A 25,979-nucleotide genomic window follows, 5' to 3' on the forward strand; every position below is an offset into this window, starting at 1 on the left:
AAGGAAACACTGAATTTTGCTCTCTGCCAATTGAAAAAAAAAATTACAAAAAAAAGAGGAGGGGAGGGGTGCAGTTGAACGTATGCTAAAAGTCACAGGAAACGTAAAGACACCAGAAACTAATGAAACTGTGTTTGAAAAGTTGTGGTTAAGGTTTTAATGTTACCAATACAAAAAACGATCTGGGTTAGCCTTGGAAAAAGTTTTTGCTTTTTTTTTTTCACACCACTCATGAGATGGCGTAAGCTACCAAGGTTCACTCACGTATGTCAGTTACGTATTTTAACAGGCAGCGTTCCTTCTCCATTGCCATCAGAACCCACATGTAGAAAACTGATACACTTTCCTAGCCAAAAAGGAGCAAACGTTATCCAGACTTGGGAGCATATCTGCCAAAAGTGTCCCCGGCTCATGGACGTTTCAGTCTGTCGAGTCATGACAGTAACCATGGGAAGCGTCAGTTCACCTGACAAACGCTGGCTTTCAAATACCCTTCTAAATTTGCACTGCCAGACAGATAGAGGTGGGCAGCGGCCTGCTTTTCCTAGTCTTCTTACAGCCTCTCATGTTAACTTACTCCTGCTGCAAGTGACTCTAAGTCTCCAGCAACAAAAGCCCAGATTAAGCAAATTCCTGTAACAAGATTCAGTGGGAGCGTGGCAAAGCTGTGATGTATATCCAGATTGTTCTGATTGTCCCTGCCTTCCCCTCACCTTCCTCATTTTACCCTAAAACAATTTTTGTTGGTGGTGTTCTTCTTGTCATACACGAATTTTAATGGTCTAAGTTTTCTCCTGACACCTTTTGGGTTCTCTTAACTGGAGACGCCTTCCCTGACTCTCCAGCTGTGTTCCACCAATCAAGAGTGGAGGGATGCAGGGTATTTAGCCACATCCCTAGGCTCCACCCACCACGTACCCTAGCATCCACCCCCAGTCACGACAGTCAAGAAGAGTCTCCAAATAGTGCCAGACTCTTCCTACTCTACCCCCACGCCCCAGGAACCACTAAGCAAGATAGAGATCAACCGGTGGCTGGCTGGGGCCTGAGGGTGGGACTTCCCCGGGGAACGAGAGTAGTGAAGCATTGAAGGAACTGGTTACCCATCAGGAGTTTGGTGAAAAGTGAAGTGGGGGAGGGACCACTACCTCTTGGTTGTGGGTAGCTAGGAGCTGCCCGGTGGTATTAATACAGAAGAGGAATCATGTATTTATTGCACAAGTCAAGAAAACCCAGGGCCCATGAGAAGTCACTAAACAAAATAAGTAATAAATAAAACCAAGTATACTCTCTGGTCAACTCCCATGGATAAGACATGGGGAGTTTATCCCAAGACTTGTATGATGTAATTTCATTCAAACACTGTGAAGATTTCGTGAACCAACCTCCCTAGGTTCTTAAGAAGGTCTCTGGAGTGAGCACCTGCCCAAGGACTCCAGACATGAACTCTTTACCACAGCCCCTGTGTTGGCTGCTGAGCAAGGCCGGAAGAGCAGGGGAGAGGCACACTCTGTCCTTGAGGCTCCCCAAGTGGGATGTGAGGTACATAAACGTACAGACTGCTTGCTTGCCAGGTGTCCTGCTGAAGGCAGTGCTCCTCAGCCCGGCAGGAAGGAGCACTCAGGAGATGACGCCTGAGAGAGGAACATGGGACTGGAACACCTTGAAGTCTACACCCATCTCCTAATGATGCCACATACATGTTTCAGGATGAACAAATTCAGATATTTCTTTTCAAGGCAGAGAGACAAGAAGCGAGGCATCCAAAGGCAGCGTGTAGAGGAGGCAGAAACTTCAGATATTCTTTGGAGTTCCCCTCTCTCTCTATATATATATCTATCTATATCTATCTCTATAGCTCTATAATATCCTCTTAGGTCTTAACTTTTATAGGTTTTTTTCTTGACCTGGCCTATCTATGCACATTTATACGAGGCCATGGTGTCACGATCCCGCACATCTGGCTACTCAGTGGGACAAGGTTTGCTTATCGGAACCATGTTCCCGACTTTTTTTTTGTACCTTAGCCTCAGCCTAGATTCCCATAGCTTCTCAGTTTGTGGGTCATTTCCCATAAAAGGACGGGTAACCTCATATGGTGGTCATAAAGAAGGTGGCAACCATAAAGGTTTCTGAGCTGAAATTTAAGTTGAAGCCAGACAGGTAACATTCTGAGATGGTTTTGGCTGCATTTACCTGCTCCATGCTTCAGTTTCGCTTTCTACTGTGTATGTAGTCCAGGGCACACGCACCTCGGCTCAGAGTCAACACTGTTGTATATTATGGATTTTGTACACACTGAAATTCCTCTTTTTTTAATTTTTTTTTTCTTGAGACAGGGTTTCTCTGTGTAGCCCTGGCTGTCCTGGAACTCACTCTGTAGACTAGGCTGGCCTCGAACTCAGAAATCTGCCTGCCTCTACCCCCCAAGAGCTGGGATTACAGGCATGCGCCACCACCACCCGGTTCACACAGAGATTCCTGCTCTGTAGAAACAGTGTGATCGTGCTTTGGAAGACTTTGATGTGAATTTTCCTACCATATATATCTTTAGGATGTTTGTATACATTTACAGACACATATATGCATGTATATGCATACACACAAATATTAGTGTATTATTTGGATTGAATTATATAAAAATGTTGATTGTAAAAATTGATTTTTGAGTTTCATTTTTAAAAGAGTTAAATAAATTTTGTGTTGGAATCATTAGGAAAGAATTTCCAGAAATAGTTGGAATGGCCCTTGACCTATAATTCTGTCATTTTGTATCATGTATTTATATAAAGCAAGGCCCCAGCAGTGACAACTAACATGTTAAAATGACCCTGGTATTTCTCATCTCTCAGACACTGCCTGAACCAGCCACACACTGGGTTATGTAATATCTTTGTATTACCTTGCGCCATATAACTTCTTGGCAGTAGCACCCCCAGTGCCTTAGTGAAGGCGGGAGAATGTGTAATGTCAGGTCCTCCTGAGCCTACTGTTGCTCGGATAACTTCCTAGGTTGCCTCGCATCGCCGAACACCTCTCTTATGGCTGCCCTGGGTCCTTCTTGCTCTCCGCACCCCTGCTTTCTTTTGGCCCTCATCTCCTTTCCCATCTCACAGAGTGAACTGCGCACACCTCCCGTGAACACAGAAGTACTTTTGGTTACTCTTACCCCTCCCGACGTAGTTTGATTCTCACAAGTTAGATAGCAAACGGCATTAGGGGAGGCATTCTGAGACTGTTCAGATTGTTCCGTAGGGAATCTGGAAATTGTGTGCTAACAGCCTGTAGTATCTAGAAGATCAGTTGATCGCTCTGTTAGGATTAAATTCCATGCAGCATTCATTAGTTAAGATTTGGGAAAACCTTCTTCTCTTCCTTGGGACTTCTCTTCTTCCTGTTGTGGTTTGAGGAGACACTGATTGTAAGGTTAACCCTTTCCAGGCCAGAGCCTTCTTAGCCAGGGTAGGACCACTCTCGAAAACTGGATAAAATGGTATTTCTCACACAGCCTTACCAGCTGCAAATTCCAGGTTGGTTTCCTTTGAGACTCCTCTTCTTGGCTCTCTGACAGCTGCCTCTCAGTGTGTCTTTCTGTGGCCTTTCCTCTGTTCATGTAGTCCCCATGCCTGTGACTTTGTCTCTTCTTATACCGATGCAGTTAGTGGACCTAGGGTCCAGTCTAACGACCTCCTTTAACCTAATCACCCCTTCCAGGGTCCTCTCCTCCAAACAGTGTTCTCTATGGAACATTGGGGCTTTGACTTTTAGCATAGACATGGAGCAGATGACACCTTATCTGTGGAGAGTATTAACTGATCAGTAACGGTGGCATCTTTTTCCCCCAAGAAATATGGTACTAGCATGACAGCTAAAGACTGAGTGCGAGACAGAACTCCACGAAGAAAAGTTATTCTGTCCAAAATTCAGGAATGACCCTTTGAGAAATAGTCGTCAGCGTGCCATGACTTCTGTTTCCCCTGCACGGCTCCCTTCCCTGTGTTGCATTTAAGTCCCACACTTGGAAAACCCGGCCCAGCAGAAGAAGTACCAGTGCCTCAAATAGTTCTTCAATTGTTTCCCTCCTAGACGCCGCCTCAGTGGACTTGGAAATGATCGACGTACACGTTTTAGCGGATGCTTTCAAGCGCTATCTCTCGGACTTACCAAATCCTGTCATTCCAGTAGCTGTTTACAATGAGATGGTGGCTGCAGCCCAAGGTTGGTTCTCTCTTTTCAGACCTCTCGGAATGGGTACTGAGATGTAGTCATGCTTGGCACCCTGGGAGGCGCCGCTGTGCTGTGTACAAGTAGGGACACATAGAGAAAATACTAAACTGCCCCCCATGACTGTCGCCACCCCAGGTCTCCTCCTTTACCACACAGCATCTGATAGAAGAGACCCAGATGTATTTGTGTTTGCTCAGAAGCCTGCCCATGTGTTAAACTGGCTGTTAACTTTGGATCACTCTCTGCAAAGACCACAGCAGCAGTGCAGGTCACAGGCATCCAAGTGCTAGCGCCAGGTTCAGGGACCTAGAGCTGGTGTGCATGGGGAAGGGGGTTCCTGCCCTCTTCCCTCAACACCCAGAAAGAAGTATATTGAGGGTGGAACGCTTAGCATCAGGAGCCCAGCCGAGGCTCTGTTCAGTGCTTTGGGGACAGGAAGTTGTGGTCCGTGACCTTCAAAGTTTAACCTGTGATACTTATCTGATGATCAGAAGAAGTAGCCAATCACGCTTGGCGCTGCCTGGCGGAGGCCAGGCTTCTGAGAGCTCACCCAGAACAGTTTGCGGTTTTGTTTTTTTTTTTTTTTTAAACAAGAGGAGTTTCTTGTATTTCATTTGACCTGAGATCTTCACTTTCTCACAATGCATTTCTGAATAAGATGATGAATGTCCTAGGTACCTTTCCCGAAGATTTCCGCAAGCTCCTCCTTGTGTAGCTAAGGGAGAGAGAAGAACCGGTCGAAGCCGTGGTGCGTTGGTACCCACCCCTCACCTCACTCTGTTTCCTGTTTTGTTTTGCTTTGAACATGCAGACGTACAAAGCTCTGAAGACTGCATCCACCTGTTGAAGAAGCTCATTAGGTCGCCTAATATACCTCATCAGTATTGGCTTACGCTCCAGTATTTGCTCAAGCATTTCTTCAAGCTCTCCCAAGCCTCCAGCAAAAATCTTTTGAACGCAAGAGTCCTCTCTGACATTTTCAGCCCCGTGCTCTTCAGATTCCCAGCAGCCAGGTGGGTGAAGGATGAGAAGAAGGGGTGGGGGTGGGGGGCATGGGCGGGGGCTGATGGGTGGTCCCGCATCGAGGGCTAACAAGTGCGAGTTCTGTGTGGCCTTACTTCACACACATCAGTAGGATGTAGATGAATGAAAACAGAATTACTTTTAGAAATGATGGTTCTCACAAAACGCTCTTTGTTGCAGCTCCGATAATACTGAACACCTCATAAAAGCGATAGAGATTTTAATCTCAACGGAATGGAATGAGAGACAGCCAGCACCAGGTAAGGCTTCGCAGCATTTGACATTCACTTCCGGCTCAGCTGATTTGAAATCGGTGGTTTCTAGCTCCTCGGAATTAACACAGGTCTCTGGTATAAATGCAGTCCATAGTAATATGCTAATTTATGGTTCATGGAAAAATAACAGTGGTGCTATTTGTGAAATGTCAGATGTCGGTGTTTGCAGGTTTTATGCTATCTTGGTTTTACTTTTTTTTTTTTTTAATTTAATTTAATTTACTAGCTTGATACAAGGTCTCACCATGTAGTCCAGGCTGGCCTTGAACCCACTTTGCAGAGATTAACCTTGACCTCAAATTCCTGCCTGCCTCCACCTTTTTGTCTTAGATGAGAATAGAGAGAACTCCTGGGAACTTCCACTTTGTAGGCTTCAGGCTGCTGGCTAAATGTATGGAGTTCGTTGTTGTAGCTGTTGACCTTTTGTTGTTGTTGTTGTTTTCCTGAATCTTCCAAAGTTGGGGGAGGGGGGATTTACAATTACTATATAATTTAAAGTATTTTGGAGTGTGTGTTTTGGAAGTGACTGCCAAGAAATGTCAGTCAAAATAAACATTTTCAGGAACGCAGGCAGTATGAAAGCAGTGTTCTGCCGGGGCTGTTTAGACCAAGCCAGATGCCTTTCGGAAAGCAGGTGGGCCTTCAGCTAGCCATTTCACTGAGCAGGAAGTGTCACTTACCTGAAACAGCAGCTTCTCGTTTACAGAGTTCAAACAACCCGTGATCCCGTAGTAGCAGTTAACTTATGGGACTGGTCATTTAGATTACTGATCAGCCCTTAGCAGGGGAGCACAGTTGCAGGGCCAGGAGGTAAGTTCTGCTTGTACTCCTCCTTGGTGCCAGGCTTTTAAATGAAGCACCCTGCTTCTACTGTTTGTGATGGGTAGCTCATGCAGATTAGTACCGCACTGCACCGCACCGCACCGCTGTGTCTCTGGGTTAGGAGCATCCCTCTGGGCTTTTCTGTCTGTCCTGGCATGGCCAGCTGTGGTTCTTTGTATCTGGATGAGACAGCTTGAGAGAGAGAGGCCAGGGCTTGGGCTCAGAACATAAGGATGAACACCCCAGGATGCAGGACCTAGGAAGAGGTTCTGTGGACAGGCCCAAAATATGGTACCTAGAGGGACAGAGATCATGGATCCATGGTCTATTCCGAAGGTTCCACATCACAGCAGACAGCATTTAGCAGGGGTACCCCTAGCTATAGACATCAAGTCACCTCATCCTAGCCTGGGAATTCAGGCCAAGGGTATCACCCCATATGATACTGAATCTACTGGATAATGGCTTTAAGAGCACCAGGTTATGCTTGGGAGCTGCTTTTGACCTTAATGGGGAAGAAAGAGCGTGGAGGCATGGATGTGGCTGTGAGCCTTAGAGATCGCTTACCCTGGGACTGACCACATGGGCTAGGGAGGAAGAGAGGGGAGGGTACCAAGAATAGTCAGGCCGGGAGCCAGGGGGCTGAGCTGCAACTGTTCACGGCTCCTGCTGTGCTTAGCTGCTTGTTGGAGAGGAGGCACAGCTAGCTGAGCGTTGTTTGCCATGAAGGGCTTGGGATGGTGAGGGGTTGGGGGTGAGGGGTTGGGGGTGGGGGCAGTCTGAGGAGTAGGTCATCGCCATCTTAATGACACGCTCGGGCCTCATTGGGGAAGATACATGGAAGCCCAAAGCCAGACAGGACTTTAGCAAATGAGTTGGTCACTAAGGGCTGACTTGTCTGGGGGTGGGGTGGGGTGGGGTGGGGTGGGAGGGAAGAGCTCATCGCTGTAGTTTAATATAAATGGAGTAAATGTCTTTTGTAAGGCTGACTGATAAAAGTAGGCATGTATCAGCAGCAGCCATTTTCCTAATGTGGGCTGATAACATACACAGAAGAGCACTCCAGTGCCCCTGCATACAAGTCGGTACACTAATTTCAAAGGAGGATTAGTTCCATCAGCTCTGCTAAGGAATGACAGAGATTTGAACAGACTGGATTGTCCTAGTCCTTGTGTGGCCTCTTCAAAAAGAAAAAAAGAAAAAAAAGAAAAAGAATTAAATCTAAGTAATCCGTAAGCTCTACGTGAGCTCTTTTCACCTCATGTATTTCTGAGCCACGCTGAGCACTGTGTAGACCCCGTGGTACCAAATGGATGCTTCAGTGTCTCTCCTGTGAAAACATTTCACTCTCTACCTCCAGGAGGGTAAAAGAAGGCGCTTTCATCCCGAATCACCCTTGGGCTCTAGGATAGCTCCAGTGCAGTGATTGATGGGGCACCCCCAGGCAAGGATTAGGGTGGGCGTGACCCCAGAGGGCCCCCCCCCATCACCAGCCCAGCATGCAAGAGTCCCCGAGGACTTTGGAAGCTCACCTCCAGTTCATCTGAAATGAGTGCTCATACACCAGTCATTTATAGAAACTGTTGCTCTGAACAGAAAGGAGTTGTTGAAGGATCCTTAAGTGGGGACTACAAGGAAGTATTTGTGGCAGGGGAGAGAGGCATCTTCTCTGGGCCGTTACCAGGTAGTACTTGGAATGATAAGGCTGACATCTGAAGCATGATCTCAAACTTCAATAAGGCCTGTTAAGACCTAGTGTCTAAATACTAGCTGGGAGTGCACTTCTCCCAAGAGCAGCAGAGCTTTAGAGGTGCTGTTGGTGACTTTTTAGGGTAATTGAGTAAGTAGATAAGTTCATGGGAGAGTACATTTTGAAAAGGGCCTTGAAAAGCAGGGCCAGTTTAAACTGGAGAAAAGGAAAATAGCATTTTGATCTGCAGGCGGACGGCAGGTGTGTATACTTCCTAGGAGGACATCTGTACATCACCATATCTTAATGTGTTTTCTCCAAGCTGGTCCACCAGGCATTGACACAAGACCACATTTTAAGTTATAAGGCATCATTGGGATTACAAAGAGAGCTGAGAGGTTCGCTCTAAGCTGCACGCCCAGTGTATGCCACACCTGGATCTGCCCAGCAGCTACCTTTGAGTCCAGCCTGTCCCATCTGCAGATCATCTAGGCCTACATTGTTGGAACCAGTATGAATCATGGGCCTGTTTTCAGTGTCTCATGAAAAGGCTTTCTGAAGTTCTCGGAATGTACTGAGCTAACAGTGAGACAAGATCCTATGGGTCCTGTGCAGCCAAGGGTCCCAGTACTATGTGGGCAGTTTGGGGGAAACAGCTCTGTGAGATGTACAGTAGAAGGAAAGTTGAGCCTCTCTCCCTCGGTTGTCAGTATTGAACAAGCTGTGTGTCTTGGTGGGTGGAGTGGCCTGGATGTCAGCGCCACTCCCTCTGTCACCTTGCCAGTGTGCCATTGAACAGTGTACAGAATGTACAACCGTACACAGTGTTCCCAGTGCCATCCACTTTATCGTGGCCCAGCCAGTCCTGGTACGCTTTCTGTGCAGGTTGTTAGCATGACCCATTCATTGTGTGTGTTCTTCAACCCCTGTCCCTTATCTGTAACTGCCCTATGGGTTTTTGTTGTTGTTTGTTTGCTTTTTTACTGTTAGTTTAATTGGTTCAGCTTACATTTCTTTTTTTTTTAAAGATCTATTATTTATTATATCTAAGTACATTGTAGCTGTCTTCAAACACACCAGAAGAGGGCGTCAGATCTCATTACAGATGGTTGTGAGCCACCATGTGTTTGCTGGGATTTGAACTCAGGACCTTGGGAAGAGCTGTCAGTGCTCTCAACCGCTGAGCCATCTCTCCAGCCCTCAACTTACATTTCTAAGAAGCAAAGACAAAGGCTATTCCTAATTTTGATACATTCCAATTAGCGATCTGGGCACAGCCTACTAATTCTCCATATACACACAGACACTGATAAACTGTTCGGATTTCAAAGAAATCTTAGAAGCCAACTGATTTCCTGCATCCAGCAGCCCTTTGAGGTAACGATTCCTTGATTTATGGAAGGAAGCACAGATAAGGACAGGGGATGGGGACAGCGTGCTTTCAGAGCTCTGTCGTTAAATTGCCCTTCATCTCCCATGGTCCAGAAGTTTTCATTATATCTGAAGCTGAGTAGCAGGTTTTCTGGAATTCCTTACTGGCCTCAGATATGGGAGCTGACCTCTAACAGGGCAACCACAGTAGGAGCAGGTCCAGTGAACACAGGGTACCTCTGAATACCACTCGTGTTTTGGATTTGATGGATGTATTCAGAAATATTAACGTAGCATAATTGGGGTCTAACATTGCACCCTCAAGCCTGGGGGAGGAAAGAAGCGGTGACTCCTCCTCCTCCTCTGCCCTCCTACACCTGTCAAGGTTGATTTTTAACTGCTGGTACCTTGCAAAACATCCCTCCCAAAGAGCATAATTTATGCATCTTGTTTTAAATGCCCTGGGTTCTCAGCTGTGGATGGAAGCAAACGCCAAGACCAGAAGGACATAACTTTCAGAGTTTCACTCTTCTCAGATTTGTTGTTTGTTTGTTGTTTTTTCCTCCCATTGGGTTCAAAATATGATCTGACGTGAGAGAGTTGTCTTTGAAAACGATGCAGACCCCAAGAGAGGTAGAGGTGAACAGGGGAAAGTCCGATTCCATCTCATGAAAACTAGAAAGCTTTTCTCAAGATCCCCGGGTGCAAAGTGAGCGCCGCCCTGGGCACGTGCAAGGCAACGTTTTTACTTTTGTTTTCAGGATATGGCTTTTTCTGTCTCTGAAGGGATGGACATCACGGGGCAGGAGGGGGAGAGGGAGGGGGAGTTCCTCTGTCTGCTAGACAGTGGGCGGGGGCGTGCCTTTGCAGAAAGCCTCTAGCCTGTGTCTGGATTTTTTTTTTTTTTTTTTTTTGGTATGTAAACCTGGGTTTGTTTATTAACTGGGAAGGGTGTTTTTTCTTAATGTGGTTCATTGAGCTCACCAGACGTGAGCCCTATGCTGGAGAGCCCTACTTTCTAAGATGTCTTGCGTTGGAATTATGGAGAAACACGTTCCTTTTACCCTGGGTAACTTTAGATCATTCATTTTTTCCTTCCCGCTGCCTGTTTTCCTGGTTTTTGTTCGTCGACAATGGTGCACGCAGGCCTCTAAGAAGCAAACTTTCCAGGGCTTGGTCGGGTGACGGCCTGAGGAGGTCTTGTTCAGAGCAGAAAGCCTGTCACAGAACTTGGAAACACATGTTCGTGATCACGAGAGTTTCCTGGCTAGCTCAAATCTACTGGAAAGTAGAGTCCTGGCCTATCTTTGCCTCTGAAACGAGTTGTACAAGACCCGGAGGAAAGGGGTGCACACTGGCTTGAAGCATCCGGAAGGTGAAGTGAGCCTTCAGTGACGCGTGGGGTCTCAGCAGCCCCAGATAAATAGGACGCCAAGACAGCACACGTTTTCTTAAAGGGGGCTTATTAGCCAAATGGAAGTTAATTCCTAGGTATTGTGACATCTGTGCTTTTGGTTTAGTAGTGAATTGCATATAATTATCAGCTATTTATAGTTACATTTTCTTAGTTTGTGGGGCCTTTTGCATACAGAGAAGGTGAAACTGGAAGTTGATGGTTGTCTCTTAAGCAGGCGTGATTTACTCCGTTCTGCCAGCAGAGGGCTCCCTCCTTAAACTAATAGAATGAATCTTATCAGTGGGGAAAGTCTGCTCACACTTGTTAATGTTCATAAAAGAGCCTCGTGGTATGTATCATGAGGAATTTGTTTGAAACACCATGTCCATGACTATTTGGAGTCGTTTCTGGTATATTCAGTTTTACGGTAGATATTTTTGTTCTGAGGCAAAATAGACTGTCAGATTTACAGTTTAATCTTCTAGAAGGTTCTTAGGTAGGTCCAGACAGGTATGCGTAGGAAGCTGATATGTCTGATTTTTATTCCAGAGAAACTCTTTTGAAAGCAGGGCAATGCCTGGAAATAATAAGGCAGCTTTATTTTTCTCAAGCTAAAAGAAGAAAGCCAGAGTTTTGTTTTAGGTGTGAGGGTTTGTTTTTGTTGTTTTTTTTTTTTTTTTCCTTCAGCGTGGCCTAAAAGAACGTAAATTCAGTTTGTTAGTTTTTACTTTCCATGACCAAGGAAAGCAAAGAATGGGGACAGTGGGCTGAGAATGGAATTTAGGACCAAAATTCTGAAGGTTGAATTCTTTTTGTGAAGCCCCGCCCCAACCTCCCAGATAGGAAGGAATTGCCAAGAATGGTCTCTAAGTTATTGTCATGTTGAGGTTTGGGGCTTTGTGATTTCTTTTCGTTAATAGTTCCAAAGAAGTGGGGGCTTCCGTGCAGATGCATGGGAACGTTTCCTAGGAAAAGACTTGATTTCTGTCCAACCAGCAATCCTAAACCCCGTTAGCTGCAACGTTCTCAAATTAAAGACTAGAATCCCCGCGAAGGGAAAGCGCCCTTCTCTGTCCCAGATACACCTCTTAGATAGTCCGATTAGAAAGTCCTAGGCCCATTTGAAGGTGAGCTGAAGTTGACCCCCAAAAGATCTGGGCTTGCATGAAGGATGCGCTCCCGGGGCTACATGCGCTGCACTACGTGAAGGGCTTTCCTGTTACACCTGCAGGGTAGACTGTGCCCGTGCGTGGGAGGAGGAGGACACCAGAGCGAGGCACCCTGTCCTAGCTGTTCCGAGAGGTTCAGGCCTTCACAAATGCTGCTTTGATTCTATTTTTCGCTGAACTAGGTGGATTACTTCCTGTGCTGCTTCGCTGTGGCCCACTTGAGCCCCCGGAGCTGGGGCTTGCCAGTGCGTTTACAGGCAGCGTGGCCACCAGGGAGGACTATTTTCAGCACCCCCTTACAATGCCCTTCTCATTTCCCTGGCGAAAATGAGCAAGTTAGTCTTGCCTCGGCCACTTGTCAGCCTGATGACAACTTTGACTTTGACTTGCGTGCCCCTCCCCCTCCCAAAAAAACCCTAGCTCAGCAAATATTTGAACCTGCCCGAGTTAATCATGAAGCCGCGATCTTTATCTGAGCGAGACGTGCGAGCGCCCGCCGGGGCTCCTTTCTTCCCCCTTGCAGTAGCACGACCCAGGGGGGCTCTGCGAGCCGAGCCCTGGACTTACTGCCGGGGCGGGGCGCGGGGCGGAGGGACCCGCTGCAGCCTAGCCCGGGGGAGCCGGCAGCCGGGCTGAGAGTCGCGCGCCCCCGCCTTGCGCGCTCTCCTCCAGCTAGCTTCCTTACTACCGGTACCGGGCGGGCGGGAGAACCTCGGGGGCTGGGACCACTTGGTGGAAGAACAGCTTCTTTGGATTATTATTTTTTTTTTCTCGGTGGGATACTGGCAGTTCAAAGCGAAACCGCTGAAATGCATAACCTGCAAAGTAAGTCTTTTTTTTTTTTTTTTTTTCATTTCTGTGCTTCTCTGCACCGGGCTCTTTATCTGCAAGCCGTCCTCTCTAGTTTAGCTGGGCGGGCGGGTGTGTGTGAGCGCTGGGAGTGTGTGAGCCTGGGGAGAGCAGATGGGCGATTAGGGGAGACACTCCCTCCTGTCCTCCAGGGGGTGACACTGCGGAGAAGAGATGGGGTTTAGGTTTGGAGTTTAGAAAGTACTGGGCAGGAAGTTGGGGCCAAGCCAGGGCTTGCAGAGACCGTGGAAAATCACCTGTCTCCCAGACCTGCTCTTAGGGTCGGTCCCCTTGCCACATGGCGGCAGGAGCACAGTCTTCCAGCTAGGCTGACTTTACTGAGCGCTGCACACAGGTCCCTGTGGGCTAACCCTTGGACTATACTGCCCAGAGGACTTGTCTCTACTTTTGGGAGAAAACTCAAGGTTTTTATTCAACTACTTTTTAAAAAAAAAAAAATTATTGAAAGACATACTTCTACCATTTTTATTTGACTGAGTTTAGACTTACTTAAACTTTGGGTTTATAGTTTATGGGCAAATAGAGACGTGCGAGCCATAAGGGGCACGTTGAGTCTCCAATAGTACAGAAATGCCCTAGAGAGGGTATGCAGGTGGACAGCATCCAGAGAACGGAACGCCTCGCTCTACTTTTAATGCTGTGCGATTCCAAATGGGATAGAAATCTAAAGTAGCCCCCATGTTCCGTAAATTATCTCCCCCCCCCAGGTGGGTAGCATTCACAGCCAAAAAGCCCACTCTTTAAAATGAAGCCACAGGTACATTGGAGCATTACCCCAATAGTCATGTAAATGTCAAGAGGTTCTAGCTCCCAGGGGCAGAGTGCACCAAGCTTCCGTTGTGGTGACAGAACTGCATGCAGAATGATTTAAAGAACCCAAATGAATCGTTGCATTTGTAGGGAAATTGATTTCTATATATTGAACACGACTAAGAAGGAATATTTGTCCGTCCGACCGACCGCCCCTCCCCCTCCCCAGTAAGACTCTGAAGCTAAAGAGAGAAGGGGGAGGGCAGAGAGAGAGAGATTACATCACCTTCCTTAAAGCAGCGAACAGGGAGATGAGTTCCTGAGTGAAACTCTTGGCAAAGATCACCTGTACTCTGCATTCTGATATATGGCCTCTTATTTTCTGCAGAAGCATCCTCTTGCCTAGTGTTGTAACTCACCAATATTGACCATATGTTTATCATGTCTACAAAATAATAGACAGCTTCATTCCTGTGCTGAATTTTCATGGTTATTCTATAAAGTCTTGTTTTGACCTTGGGATAGCTGGTAGAGGCATTTCGTCTTAAGTACCACTGTCTCTAAGCGTCTCTTTTTTAATGTGGTGTGTCTATGGTGGTGCTTAAAATCCAAGCTCTCGGTGAATTGTGGAAGACTGGATTTAAAAATCCAGAGTGCTTGGATCCTTTCCGTTTCTAATAGTTGGGTGATATCTAAGGACTGTAATAGAGAGAACTTAAGGATATTATTTTGATGCCTTTGTGAGATTTTTTTTTATAACAAGGAAGAGCCAGGCTATCTCTAAGCCCAGATGCATGAAGGGGCCGGGGCCGGGAGCTGCAGTCTATCGGGTTTTGTCAATCTGCCAGCAGTGGAACGTACCATGCTGCAGAGTAATAAAAAGGGAATTAGAGAGCACACTGCTAGAAGACAGCAGGCAAATTAAACACCTTTCAATACATACGATGAGCACGTATCCGCCGCAGCTGTGTGACATGCAGGTTCTCAGAGACAGGCTGGGGCTGTGTGAAGCTGGCATCCAGCAGAACTGACGAAGCAGGAGTGGTCTGGTGACATTTTTCCGACTTGATTGGCTGGAGCGTGTGATGTAATAGGTTACAGTGCGGCCCCGTATAGGTTTTAAAATGAATTCCAAGACACCATTACAAAGAAAGCCGGACTCTTTTCTTATAACTGAGCACAGCCAAGGAAACTCTCGCACAAATGTACACCACGGTTTGGACTATGGAAGACCTGGACTTAGAGTGTGCCAAGACAGATGTAAACTGTGGCACAGACTTGATGTTTTATATAGAAATGGATCCACCAGGTAATACTGCAGTATTAACGGAGAGAGCTAGTTAATTCTGTGACTTTAATTTTTTTTTTTTTGAAAGCTGTTGTAACAGATCCTCTTGAGGTTGCTATTTTTACTGATTTGTTTCACGGTTTAAAATTAGTTTGACTAGAACTTTAAAATTAAACAGATTTCTTTGCCTGTCTGAGCAGCAAGCAGCTCGGGCTATGTTCGATAAATGCTCGTTCTTGCTGAATGGATGGGAACTGGTTTCTACTTTTTCCGCCGCCGCTGTCTTTTGTTAATTGTGATCCTTGGCAAGTTGGGCTATATTGTTGTCTATTTGTTCCTTTCATTAAGAGGACGTGTCCTTTGTGCTGCTTTTCTCTGCTGGCTCTGGACTCTGTGGTACTTTGATGACACCGGGTGCTTTAGAAAGCATGTGAGATGTAGCAGTGACTCAAACTGGTCTCTGATGACTGAAACTCTCTCGTGAATCAGATGTGGGGACTGGTTTGCTCTCTCGCATGCTGAGATACTACAATGGGGAAAGAAGTTTTCTTTCCTCTCCTTTGTAAAATAGTCTTGCTGGACACCTGAAATCTTCTAGGGCATAAATTAAAGCAGTTACAGTGCTTTCAAAGTTAAGGGTTTTGTATTTAACTGAAAACCGTAGGTTCATTGATTGTCCCCTCTGGGATCAGCCCTTCCTGCCATGAGGAAACTCAGAAACTCTGAGGGGCTTCTTGTCCCCTGTGCATACTGATGTGACACTGAAGAAGGGGATAGGGTTTGTAAGCAGACCTGACATGTGGAGCACAGTGCCCTCCAGCAGAACACAAAGACTGAGGAGATGGAGGTCACAGATGAGTTTCTTAAAGTGGTGCTGGCAGAGCTGTGCCTGAAGTATCAACATAGAAAAACCCAGTTCTTAAAACATCCTTGCTGGAAACGAGGGCTGCTTTAAACGTGACTACTGTGCTCACGCAGGCCGCAGCAACCAAGTTTGCCTTTCATAATGAAGGGGGAGGAATGAAGCCCAACTCCTGCTATTTCTGCTTCTCAGATGTTCCTGGCTTCTCACTTCAGACAGGACTGCCGGGGTGAACAACCTTAGTACAGCTAAAACCGAGAAGTAGAGGATGTCAACTCTGGATTTGCTATGAAATGTTCTCCCATAGCTAGCCCCGTTTATTTCCTAGCCTCTAGGTTTGTCTGTCTGTCCATCTGTCTGTCCGTCTGTCTGTGTCATCCTCCCACCCTATCCCCCTCGTCACACACTACTACTTTTTTCCTTTTCAGTTTTCGTTTTAAATCATATTCTGAGATTTCCCTTCAAAGACAGTTATCTTCCGTGGTACATGAAAGTATGAATTCCTGGTATCTGTTTCCCCGCCCCCTTCTCCCCTCCCCCCATTGTAAATGTCTTTTAGTAAATTCAATTGCCTTATAACTGAAAATAGAATTGAATTTTTATACATTTTAATTAAAATAGAATTACACCACTTCCCCCCCACCCTTACTTTCTTTTTTTTTTTTTTTTTTTGTAATGAAAAGATGCAAGTCTAATTTTAAATGTACACTTGGAGTTCGGATTGCAAACAACTTTTTTTTTTGTCTCCTCCTTTGCCTGCAGCACTGCCCCCCAAACCCCCCAAGCCCACCACTGTAGCCAACAACAGCATGAACAACAATATGTCCTTGCAGGATGCTGAATGGTACTGGGGAGATATCTCAAGGTAAGCCCGCAGGGCTGCTGCTTCCCCCCCAGCTGCAGGGAGATTTCGAGTAAGAACAGAAAGCGCCAGCCTGCTCACTTCCATTTTTAGGATGTCATCCGACATAAGCATGAAGCATAGTTGGGCCTCTTCCAAAGGCGACAAGAAAAGTCACTGAGCACTGGAGCACTGTGGGTGCTGGGTGACACAGGACATTGAATACCCAGGAAGCCTCCCTAGTGCCAGAGATACCAGGGAAGCTCTGGGTGACAGGGCACTGTGTCCTTTCTCTCTCGTGGGCAGGGCTTCGGGAATAAAGGGATTTGCTCCTTTAGCTCTTAGAGTGGTTAGTGAGGGAGCTGCTAGAACCTTTTATTTTATTTTGTATTATAATCAGCAATAGTGTAAATGGGTATATAAGTGTATGTAATGTATAGTGCACTTATTTTCAGTGGGATGAATTTGTAGCACCTTTATATAAGCAAAGAAGGAACTATTAGTGACCTTTGAAAATGTGCAATACCTACATGTAAATCTACAAGGACTGCAGAACGTCAAGATAATGCAGCCTCTGGATTTGCTGCTCAGTATCCTAAAGAATAGTATCTGTTAAGGCTAAGGATGTGTCCCAGTGGTAAAGTAATCCCCAGTGTAGGAGGGGGAAAGTGTGTGGGTGTGGGTGTCTTTGTAAGTGTGTGGTTATACAAAGGTGAAAAGTATGGTCTTCTGTGTTCATTTTAGGGAAGAAGTGAATGAAAAACTCCGAGATACCGCTGACGGGACCTTTTTGGTACGAGACGCATCTACTAAAATGCACGGTGACTACACTCTTACACTAAGGTGAGCTAGGAGGCCAGCTGTAATCGCGATGTCTGGGTTGTCATGAAAATATATCTTCATTAGCTTGCCTTTTTTCTCTTTAAATTAGCATATAAAATATTGGGTTTCATTATAGTATTCTTTTAGACATCTTTGATTCATCCCTCCCTCCTACTGCCTTCTCCCCCCCCCCCATCCTGAGAGCCTTCCTTCTGCATCAGAAAACGTTAATAATCATTATTGTTGTATTGTATTTACAGGAAAGGAGGAAATAACAAATTAATCAAAATCTTTCACCGAGATGGAAAATATGGCTTCTCTGATCCATTAACCTTCAACTCTGTGGTTGAATTAATAAACCACTACCGGAATGAGTCTTTAGCTCAGTACAATCCGAAGCTGGATGTGAAGCTACTCTACCCAGTGTCCAAATACCAGCAGGTAATTCACACAGAGCTCCCCAGACTTCAGTGACACAGGGGCAAGAGACTCTCCAACACAGAAAATTACTTGAAATTGGGTTTTGTCAAACTTTACACCCTGACCAGAATTTTATAATGGCTAATTCAGATACTGCCTAGACTATGCCATTAAGGGTTGTTATTTGAGTAAATACCTTACCAACTTCATTCTTTTTTCCCTGCTTGTATGTCCTTCTAGGACCAAGTTGTCAAAGAAGATAATATTGAAGCTGTAGGGAAAAAATTACATGAATATAATACTCAATTTCAAGAAAAAAGTCGGGAATATGATAGATTATATGAGGAATACACCCGTACTTCCCAGGTGAGTTTAAGATATTTTGGACTAACGCACGTTATATTCATATTCAAAAGAAGAATTAAGTGTCTCTAACCCTTTTCAAAAGGTAACCCATTATAAAATCCTACCTTAAACTTGCTTCTAACTGGCAGAGTTATTAGGAGCTTTCAGTTGTTGCAACATAACTCCTGCTTAGGCTGGACATTGATCATAACTGCTAATGTCAGTTTGTCCAAGCTCTGGAAGGGAAAAGTCAGACCCATCCCTCCTGCTGTGAGGAGAAGTGGTCCTGTCGATTACCAGAGAAAGCAACATGGATGTCATGAAATAAAATGGCTTTTAAAAGTCTGACTAGTTTGTACTTACATACTTAGAAACACACGCACGCACACGTACAACATGAATTTGAAGGAACAAGGAGAGGTATATGGGATGGGTGAAAGGGGAAGGAGGAAATATTATAATCTCAGAAAAACAAAACCTAATTTTAAAAAGTTGAAAGTAGACAGGAAATTCTCCACGAGGAATATGTTTATCATTTGACAAGAGTTTGTGAATTCGTGACCAGCCATGCTAACAGAGTACACCAGCCTTCCCTACCTTCTGCTCCTATATCCTGAGGATGCACAGTACAGATTTCTCTCCGCCCCCTTGCTCTTGCCTAAGCCGCACCACACTGCTGTTTAGGTAGCATTGATGTTGTATCAGGCTCAAGCCCTGTGTGCCATCACATCACTTCAGTAAGGGACTTAAGCATCTGGCCGCTCGTGGCCAAGAGGGCCCCTGGTACCCAAGGGTGACCGTGCTGACTGGCAGCTCATGTGCCTTGTATTACTAGCTAGCTTGTCTCTTAGAGTAAAGAACCCGTACTCTGAAAGCAATGACATTGCCTTATGAAACTTGTGTTGCAGGAAATTCAAATGAAAAGAACAGCTATTGAAGCATTTAATGAAACCATAAAAATATTTGAAGAACAATGCCAAACCCAGGAGCGGTACAGCAAAGAATACATAGAGAAGTTTAAACGGGAAGGCAACGAGAAGGAAATTCAAAGGTAGATGAACCCTGAGAGGCTCCCATTATCCATGTGACAGAAAGTAGCAAAAAAATCATTTAAAGACTGGTCCCTCTGTAGATCTCACTTCCTGTAGATCTCACTTCCTGTAATTTGAGCAACCTTTCAAACGAGATAAGCAAAAGCTCCCTTTACTCTGGGGACCTCGTACGGGGGTGTGTGTGTGTGTGTGTGTGTGTGTGTGTGTGTGTGTGTGTGTGTAGGGACTTACTGATCTGTTTCTGATCTGATCTGCAGGATTATGCATAATCATGATAAGCTGAAGTCTCGTATCAGTGAGATCATTGACAGTAGGAGGAGACTGGAGGAGGACTTGAAGAAGCAGGCAGCTGAGTATCGGGAGATCGACAAGCGTATGAACAGTATTAAGCCGGACCTCATTCAGTTGAGAAAGACGAGAGACCAATACTTGATGTAAGTGTTGGGGACAGAGCCCGAAGACTTGACAGTGTCTAAATTCAAACAGGGATTCTCAATCTCCTTCGTTTACAAAACTCTTTCAGGTGGCTGACGCAGAAGGGTGTTCGGCAGAAGAAACTGAACGAGTGGCTGGGGAACGAGAACACTGGAGAGTAAGTGGCCACCGAAGACGGCCGGGAGGCAGCGGGAGTTTTGTCAATGGATTCTCACTGACTGTGGGACACGTCCCAAGCAAAAAAAAAAACCATCTAAATTTAGTAGCAGGGTTCAGAGCTTCACCCAGCAAGAGCTGAGCCCAGGGAGATTGGGTTTTTGTTTTTGTTTGTATTTTAACCCACAGTTGTGTAAATTGACCCTGTGTGTCCATAATGATGTCCCTGAACATCAGAAAAAAAATCCCCACATATTTTTGGAACAATGAGAGAAAACCAACAATTATGTTTAGTGTATTTTGAGGGTTAAGTATATGTTTGGTTTGAATTATTTTCAAACCAGCAGTCTTCTTAATACTGGTCTCCACCCTCTGCCCAGGTATCTAAGGGTGACTGCAGAACTCGCAACTGGAGATAGTAATAACTTTCTGCTAACCAATTCACCCTGGGGGTTGGAGAGAAAGGCTCAGTCATCTGCTCCGACTTGCGGGGAAGGAGATGTGGGGGCCAGGCTGGTTCCCACACTCTCCAGTCACAACCCTTCCCTTCTGCCCGTGTAGCCAATACTCACTGGTTGAAGATGATGAGGATTTGCCCCACCACGACGAGAAGACGTGGAATGTCGGGAGCAGCAACCGAAACAAAGCCGAGAACCTACTGCGAGGGAAGCGAGACGGCACGTTCCTCGTCCGGGAAAGCAGTAAGCAGGGCTGCTACGCCTGCTCTGTAGTGTAAGTAGCCCAAGGCGACTCACCCATTACGTTTCAGTTGTTTATCCATCGGTGACTAGAATTTGAAAATGTTCTAACCTTGAAGAAGTGTGGTTAGTCTAGCCAGACGAATCCATTAAGAACACCTAACAGAGGCAACTGTTGCCATTTAGTAGGACAACTGGGACAAGTGAATTCCTAGATAGATGTCTTCTTTACTTGTCTCAATTGTAAACAGAAATGGCTGTACCTGCCCACCGTCCCCACCCCTCTAAAAGTCAATATAGTTAGAGTGCATAGTCGTGTTTTGTGAGGACATCACCCAAAGTAGATAAAGCACTCCTTCAGGGATGAATAAATAAGAGTTTAGGTTCCACCACATCCATTCAGGGATACACTCCGGAAGTGTAGTCTTCTATCTTGCAGTCTAGTTTCTTTTTACCTCTGAGTACTACCTTGGAAAGTAAAATCGGAAAATGGAGCATGGCGTCTGTAATCCTAGCACTCAGAGAATGGTGAGTAATGGAGGTTAGCATAGGCTGCAACACGGAGAACCCCACTCAAGCGAAAGAACAATGCAAGGAAGGTTTGGAGTCGCTAGCATCGTAGGGACGGAAAAACACTGTCCTGTTATATGGACGGATGCTAAAAGGACCTTCTACGCCCGACCACTGCTTCATTTATGAACTGTCCCTTTAAGAAAGGCAGAGGGAAAGCTTTTGAGTTAGGATGAGAGACTAGGAGAATGCAGAATACACACGGCAAGGCAAGATGGAGAGTCTTGGTGGCATCTCAAGGAGGGCCTCAGAGACCTGCTGGTTAGAACTGGAGGGAGGGAAACTAGTTGTGTTCTCACCGAGACAGTACGTATAGCACCCACAAGGTTGTACGCTGCCGTTGGTTGTCTGCTTGGCACATAGCACTTCCAGCCCCACACCCAGCAAACACTCATGTCTCATAGGAACCCTACGCCGTACACACCTGTTATGCCTCTCCTCATGTTAGACCACTTACAGTGAAGCAGCAGGCTCCAATGGTTAGTCCTGGTGTGTTTCGCTTACCCAGTGCAAAGGGCACTACTAGCTTACTGTGGCTTTGGGGCTCTGGTTCCCTAGGAGGGAAACAGGACCCCATTCACTGTACCCCACTTCAAGGACAGCTTTGTTAAAAAATACCCCGCAGCATTCCAGATCATCAGAGCCCAGCTGAAAGAGACGTTTTTTTGTTCCCTTCCCCTTTCCAGGGTGGACGGCGAAGTCAAGCATTGCGTCATCAACAAGACTGCCACCGGCTATGGCTTCGCTGAGCCCTACAACCTGTACGGCTCCCTGAAGGAGCTGGTGCTCCATTATCAACACACCTCCCTCGTGCAGCACAATGACTCCCTCAATGTCACACTAGCATACCCAGTATATGCACAACAGAGGCGATGAAGCGCTGCCCTCGGATCCAGTTCCTCTCCTTCAAGCCACCCAAGGCCTCTGGGAAGCTAAGGGCTCCTCTCCAGCCCGACCTGTGAACTGAGCTGCAGAAACGAAGCAGGCTGTCTGCACACGGGACTAGAGCTTTCTTGGACAAAAAAGAAGTCGGGGAAGACACGCAGCCTAGGGCTGTTGGATGACCAGACGTTTCTAACCTTATCCTCTTTTTTTCTTTTAATTTAAAAGCCACAATACACATCCAACACACAGAGAAAAAGAAATGCAAAAAAATCTCTCCGTGTAGGGACAAAGAGGCCTTTAACCATGGTGCTTGTTAATGCTTTCTGAAGCTTTACCAGCTACAAGTTGGGACTTTGGAGACCAGAAGGTAGACAGGGCTGAAGAGCCTGCGCCTGGGGCTGCTTGGTCCAGCCTGGTTTAGCCTGGGTGTCGCTGGGTGTGGTGAACCCAGACACATCATACTGTGGATTATTTGCTTTTTAAACGAACGAACGATATGTATCAGAGAGCCACGTCTGCTCACACAGGACACTTCGAGAGAACATTGATGCAGTATGTTTGGGGGAAAAAACAAAAACACCAGAAAACGGTCTGTTTGAACTTGTCAAATCAACAACCCACCAAGAGAAAAAGGAGTGTGGACAAGGGGACTTATAGTGACATTTAGTATATAAAATATGTATATAATATTGGGTGACTATCAAATAGATGGATTTGTATCAATACCAAATAGCTTCTGTTTTGTTTTGCTGAAGGCTAAACGTGCAGCGCTATGCAATTCTTAATTTTTATTATGTTGTTACCAGTTTAGAATACACCTTCAGAATAAGCTTCCCTCATCCCCGGTTTTTGTTGCTTGAAAATATCGTCCCTGATTTTTGTTAATATTTGTTTTTGTTATTCTTACTTTTTTTTTTTTAAAAGAAATGTACAGGATGCCAGAGAGGAAAATGGCTTAAGAATTAAAACTATGAAATATTTTAGTTTTTCTTGTACAGAGTACTTGGCTGTTAGCCCAAGGTTAAAAAGTTCATAACAGATTTTTTTTTTTGGACTAAATGTTGGGCAGGGCCCTGATAAGCTTCAAAGCTGCTTTATTCAATAAAAAAAAAAGAAAAAGATATATGATATGACAAAGTATTGCTGAGTCCAACAGTGTTAAGACTCTTGAAATACGGTACCTGGCAATGTTTGTTTCCTAGTGAATTGTGAACTTCTTTGAATCTGGAGGGAGGGGGAGGCAGTCATGGGTTGTAACAGGCAGGGGGGGTAAGGGGAGGGGGGAAGTAAGGTGGTGTGCACTTTCTTGGGATCCCAGAGAAGGGGAGGAGCGAGGCTGTTTGTCTCTGTCTTTCCCCCATCTGAGTTTGATAGTCGTTACCAATTAACAGCAACTCCAGACCTACTGTATGTAACTCCAGTCCGGCGCAGCTGGCCAGCATCTCTGTTGTCATGAAGGAGGTGCCGAGTTGTTCTGGGGTTCCTGGAACGCGCCCTTCTTCATTGTAACACACTGGTCTCAAGGTTGAATCCCTGCATTTAGAAAATGTGTTCTTTTTCTCTTCGTAGCATTGAACTAGTCACAGCAGCCAGCCAACCATCCATTTCGGCAAAAGCATGGTCTGAAAAACAGTACTTGTAGTTGGATGCTGGTTGTTTTCCTAGCTCTGTTCAGTACAGTTTAGAACGGAAGGCAAGCAGAACCAAATGGGCGGTCAGTGTGCTTTGTGGAGATTGTTAAGTGCAAAGACAGTTCTTCTCATTAGCGTAATTGTGCATGTTGTATATACATCACAGTGGCGAAAGGGGAGCAGTCGGTGACATCTTTAGGACAGAAATTCAAGTTTCCCCACCCTAGTGTACATGTGCAAAAGTTGGTGTGTTCATGGGGAGTTGTTGTGTGCTGTGAGTAGAGGTGGAGGGTGGTCACTGTTGCCGCCAGGTAGGTTCACGAACCTTCTGCAGTTTCCCTTTCTCAGTATCAGATGCACCCACAGCTTTATCTCTCTTCTCTTCATAGACGAAGGTGAAGGTATCTGGGGATCTTGTAATGTTCCTGTTTCGATCTTGGAATTTGCAGCCCGGTGGCCGGGTTAACGGTCTGTAGAACATACTCTTTTTCTTCCTAGGAAGCCACTGCACATTCTCAAGAGCAAAAGTCAGTCAAGCCAGACTGTCAGCCCACAAACTTGACTCGACCACCTCCTGACTGCCAGGCAATTGATTCCCTGGGTTTACTCTGGGGTTTGCAGCCTCCAGCAGTAGCACCCCACCATGCCACATACAACTAAGAGTTAATACACGTTTGTAAGCTAGGTTTGTGGTTAGATTCTGCTTTCTTCTTTCTTTCTCTCTTTCCTTTTTCTTTTTGTAGCACATCACGTATGCTATCAAATACAAATAACTTTAAAGAAGGCTCTGAGATTGCTTCAAGCCCTGTTAAGTGGTTTTTGCCTTCAACACCCTCTGCAAGATGCATTGCAGTGTAGGCAGTTGCCTCAATTTCTCATCTCGCTGATGTGAGTAGAGTTTTCATTTGTCAGAAAGCAGGAGTCACTGAGTTATATCACACCTGTCCTGCTGAAGGCCTTTTTGGTGACAGGTTAGTAGGCTCACCAACTCTGTCCTTAAGAGAAGTGTGACCGTTAAGGTTCTGTGCATTCCATCCAGGTCATCTTCTAGCAGCATCGAGTGGCCCATGAGTGCAGATTGACACAGCAGGGCTGAGATGTGAGTATCCCTACATCAGGTTTTCTCACCAACTGTTTCATCCTAGAGACAGCCAGACACTAAGCTGCTGAGAGGCTGAGCTAGACCATAGAAATTGGAGGGTTAGGACCTCGGTGTTCCACACCAGAGTGACCATAACCACGTGATAAGGCAGCAGCAAGCGTAGTTTTGCAACATTTGACAACTTCACGGCCCTGGATATGTGTATATATGTATAATGTGCATGGACTGTTTCCAGTACACCTCCTAGCCACGCAGATCCACAGTCAAGTACATAACAAGCGGATGTCCAGTACAGGTCTCGTATGTGCATGTGTGTGTGGTGTGTGTGTGTATGTGTGTGTACACGTATATCTCTTTGCTGTTGCTTTGTTTTGTCTTATAAAGGTAAAAATTGTCGGCAAGTGAAGTGAGAAGTCTATCATTTGACATTTTCCTCTTTCTAGAAGCTTTTCCCCTTCAGGGGGCAGTCTGCACTACTTGCTTCCCTGATGGATCCCTGTTCTCAGTGTTGTCAAGAGTGTGCTTCTGTGAGCTGTCATTGTGGAGAACCAATCGCTTTGTCATATATCTGATTTTGAACTATAACTTGTTTGGGAAGTCCTACTGATGTTCTTTATTGGGAAAAAGTCCCTGCCGGCTTCCGCAGTGCATGGTATCCAAGTCAGTTGGAATGTGGGCTTTGTTGTCTGTTTGAATTTAGGGTCATTTAAGAAAGGGGCAGTTAAAAAGCACAATGCCTCACATGGGACAAAGTTCCAAAATGCCAAATTCTTCTATTTTTTACAGCAGTCTATAGTTATATAGAATAACTAGTACTGGAGGTAGGGAGAGGGTAGAATTGGCTCCTTTGGAAAGACTCCCCTACTTCACTCTGAGCTTGTCACCATGAGATAGCATTGGCTGCCCAGGATGCTGCTATTTAAGAAAAAAAAAAAGCAAAACAAACAAAAAAACACCCTCATTTATATGTGTGTATTTTTTAAAGCTACACTCTGTTCAATGTTTTTACAAATCTGTTTATATGACATTGATAAACTAAAGTCGGTCTTTTGACGAGAGGGAGGATGTCATGGTTGGTTGTTGTAATTTTGCCTTTACAAGGTAACTGGGGAGGGAGGGGAGGGAGTGTGCCTCCTTGACATTTTGTTCAAGTTATAGATTCAGTGAAGCTATGTATTGTTTTAAGTTGCTTAATGCATTGTATTAGGTCCTCAAACAGAATAAAGGTTGTTTTGAAACTTTAAAAGCTTCCATTTGAAATTTTGCTTTTCACCGGAGA

The 25,979-nt window shown here is 45.5% G+C and overlaps 1 protein-coding gene across 3 annotated transcripts in view; it reads left to right on the top strand.

The window, feature by feature from the left end:
- Window positions 1–22,884, top strand: part of Pik3r1 (phosphoinositide-3-kinase regulatory subunit 1) — an 82,685-nt gene extending 59,801 nt beyond the window's left edge. The window contains exons 5-16 of one of the 3 annotated variants that reach the window (XM_052160070.1): window positions 4,087–4,218; window positions 5,039–5,240; window positions 5,431–5,510; window positions 16,506–16,608; window positions 17,329–17,427; window positions 17,667–17,847; window positions 18,067–18,192; window positions 19,080–19,222; window positions 19,481–19,657; window positions 19,747–19,815; window positions 20,376–20,546; window positions 21,769–22,884. In XM_052160070.1, the coding sequence (XP_052016030.1) occupies window positions 4,087–4,218; window positions 5,039–5,240; window positions 5,431–5,510; window positions 16,506–16,608; window positions 17,329–17,427; window positions 17,667–17,847; window positions 18,067–18,192; window positions 19,080–19,222; window positions 19,481–19,657; window positions 19,747–19,815; window positions 20,376–20,546; window positions 21,769–21,958 (1,673 nt within the window). In that variant the 3' untranslated portion in view covers window positions 21,959–22,884. Of the gene's footprint in view, window positions 1–4,086; window positions 4,219–5,038; window positions 5,241–5,430; window positions 5,511–12,767; window positions 12,799–14,490; window positions 14,903–16,505; window positions 16,609–17,328; window positions 17,428–17,666; window positions 17,848–18,066; window positions 18,193–19,079; window positions 19,223–19,480; window positions 19,658–19,746; window positions 19,816–20,375; window positions 20,547–21,768 lie in introns of those variants that run through there. The other 2 variants (XM_052160072.1, XM_052160071.1) reach the window with 2 other exon arrangements.
- Window positions 22,885–25,979: the final 3,095 nt, after the last annotated feature.

Source organism: Apodemus sylvaticus, chromosome 16, assembly GCF_947179515.1.
Source record: "Apodemus sylvaticus chromosome 16, mApoSyl1.1, whole genome shotgun sequence".
In the NCBI taxonomy this organism is placed as follows: Eukaryota; Metazoa; Chordata; class Mammalia; order Rodentia; family Muridae; genus Apodemus; species Apodemus sylvaticus.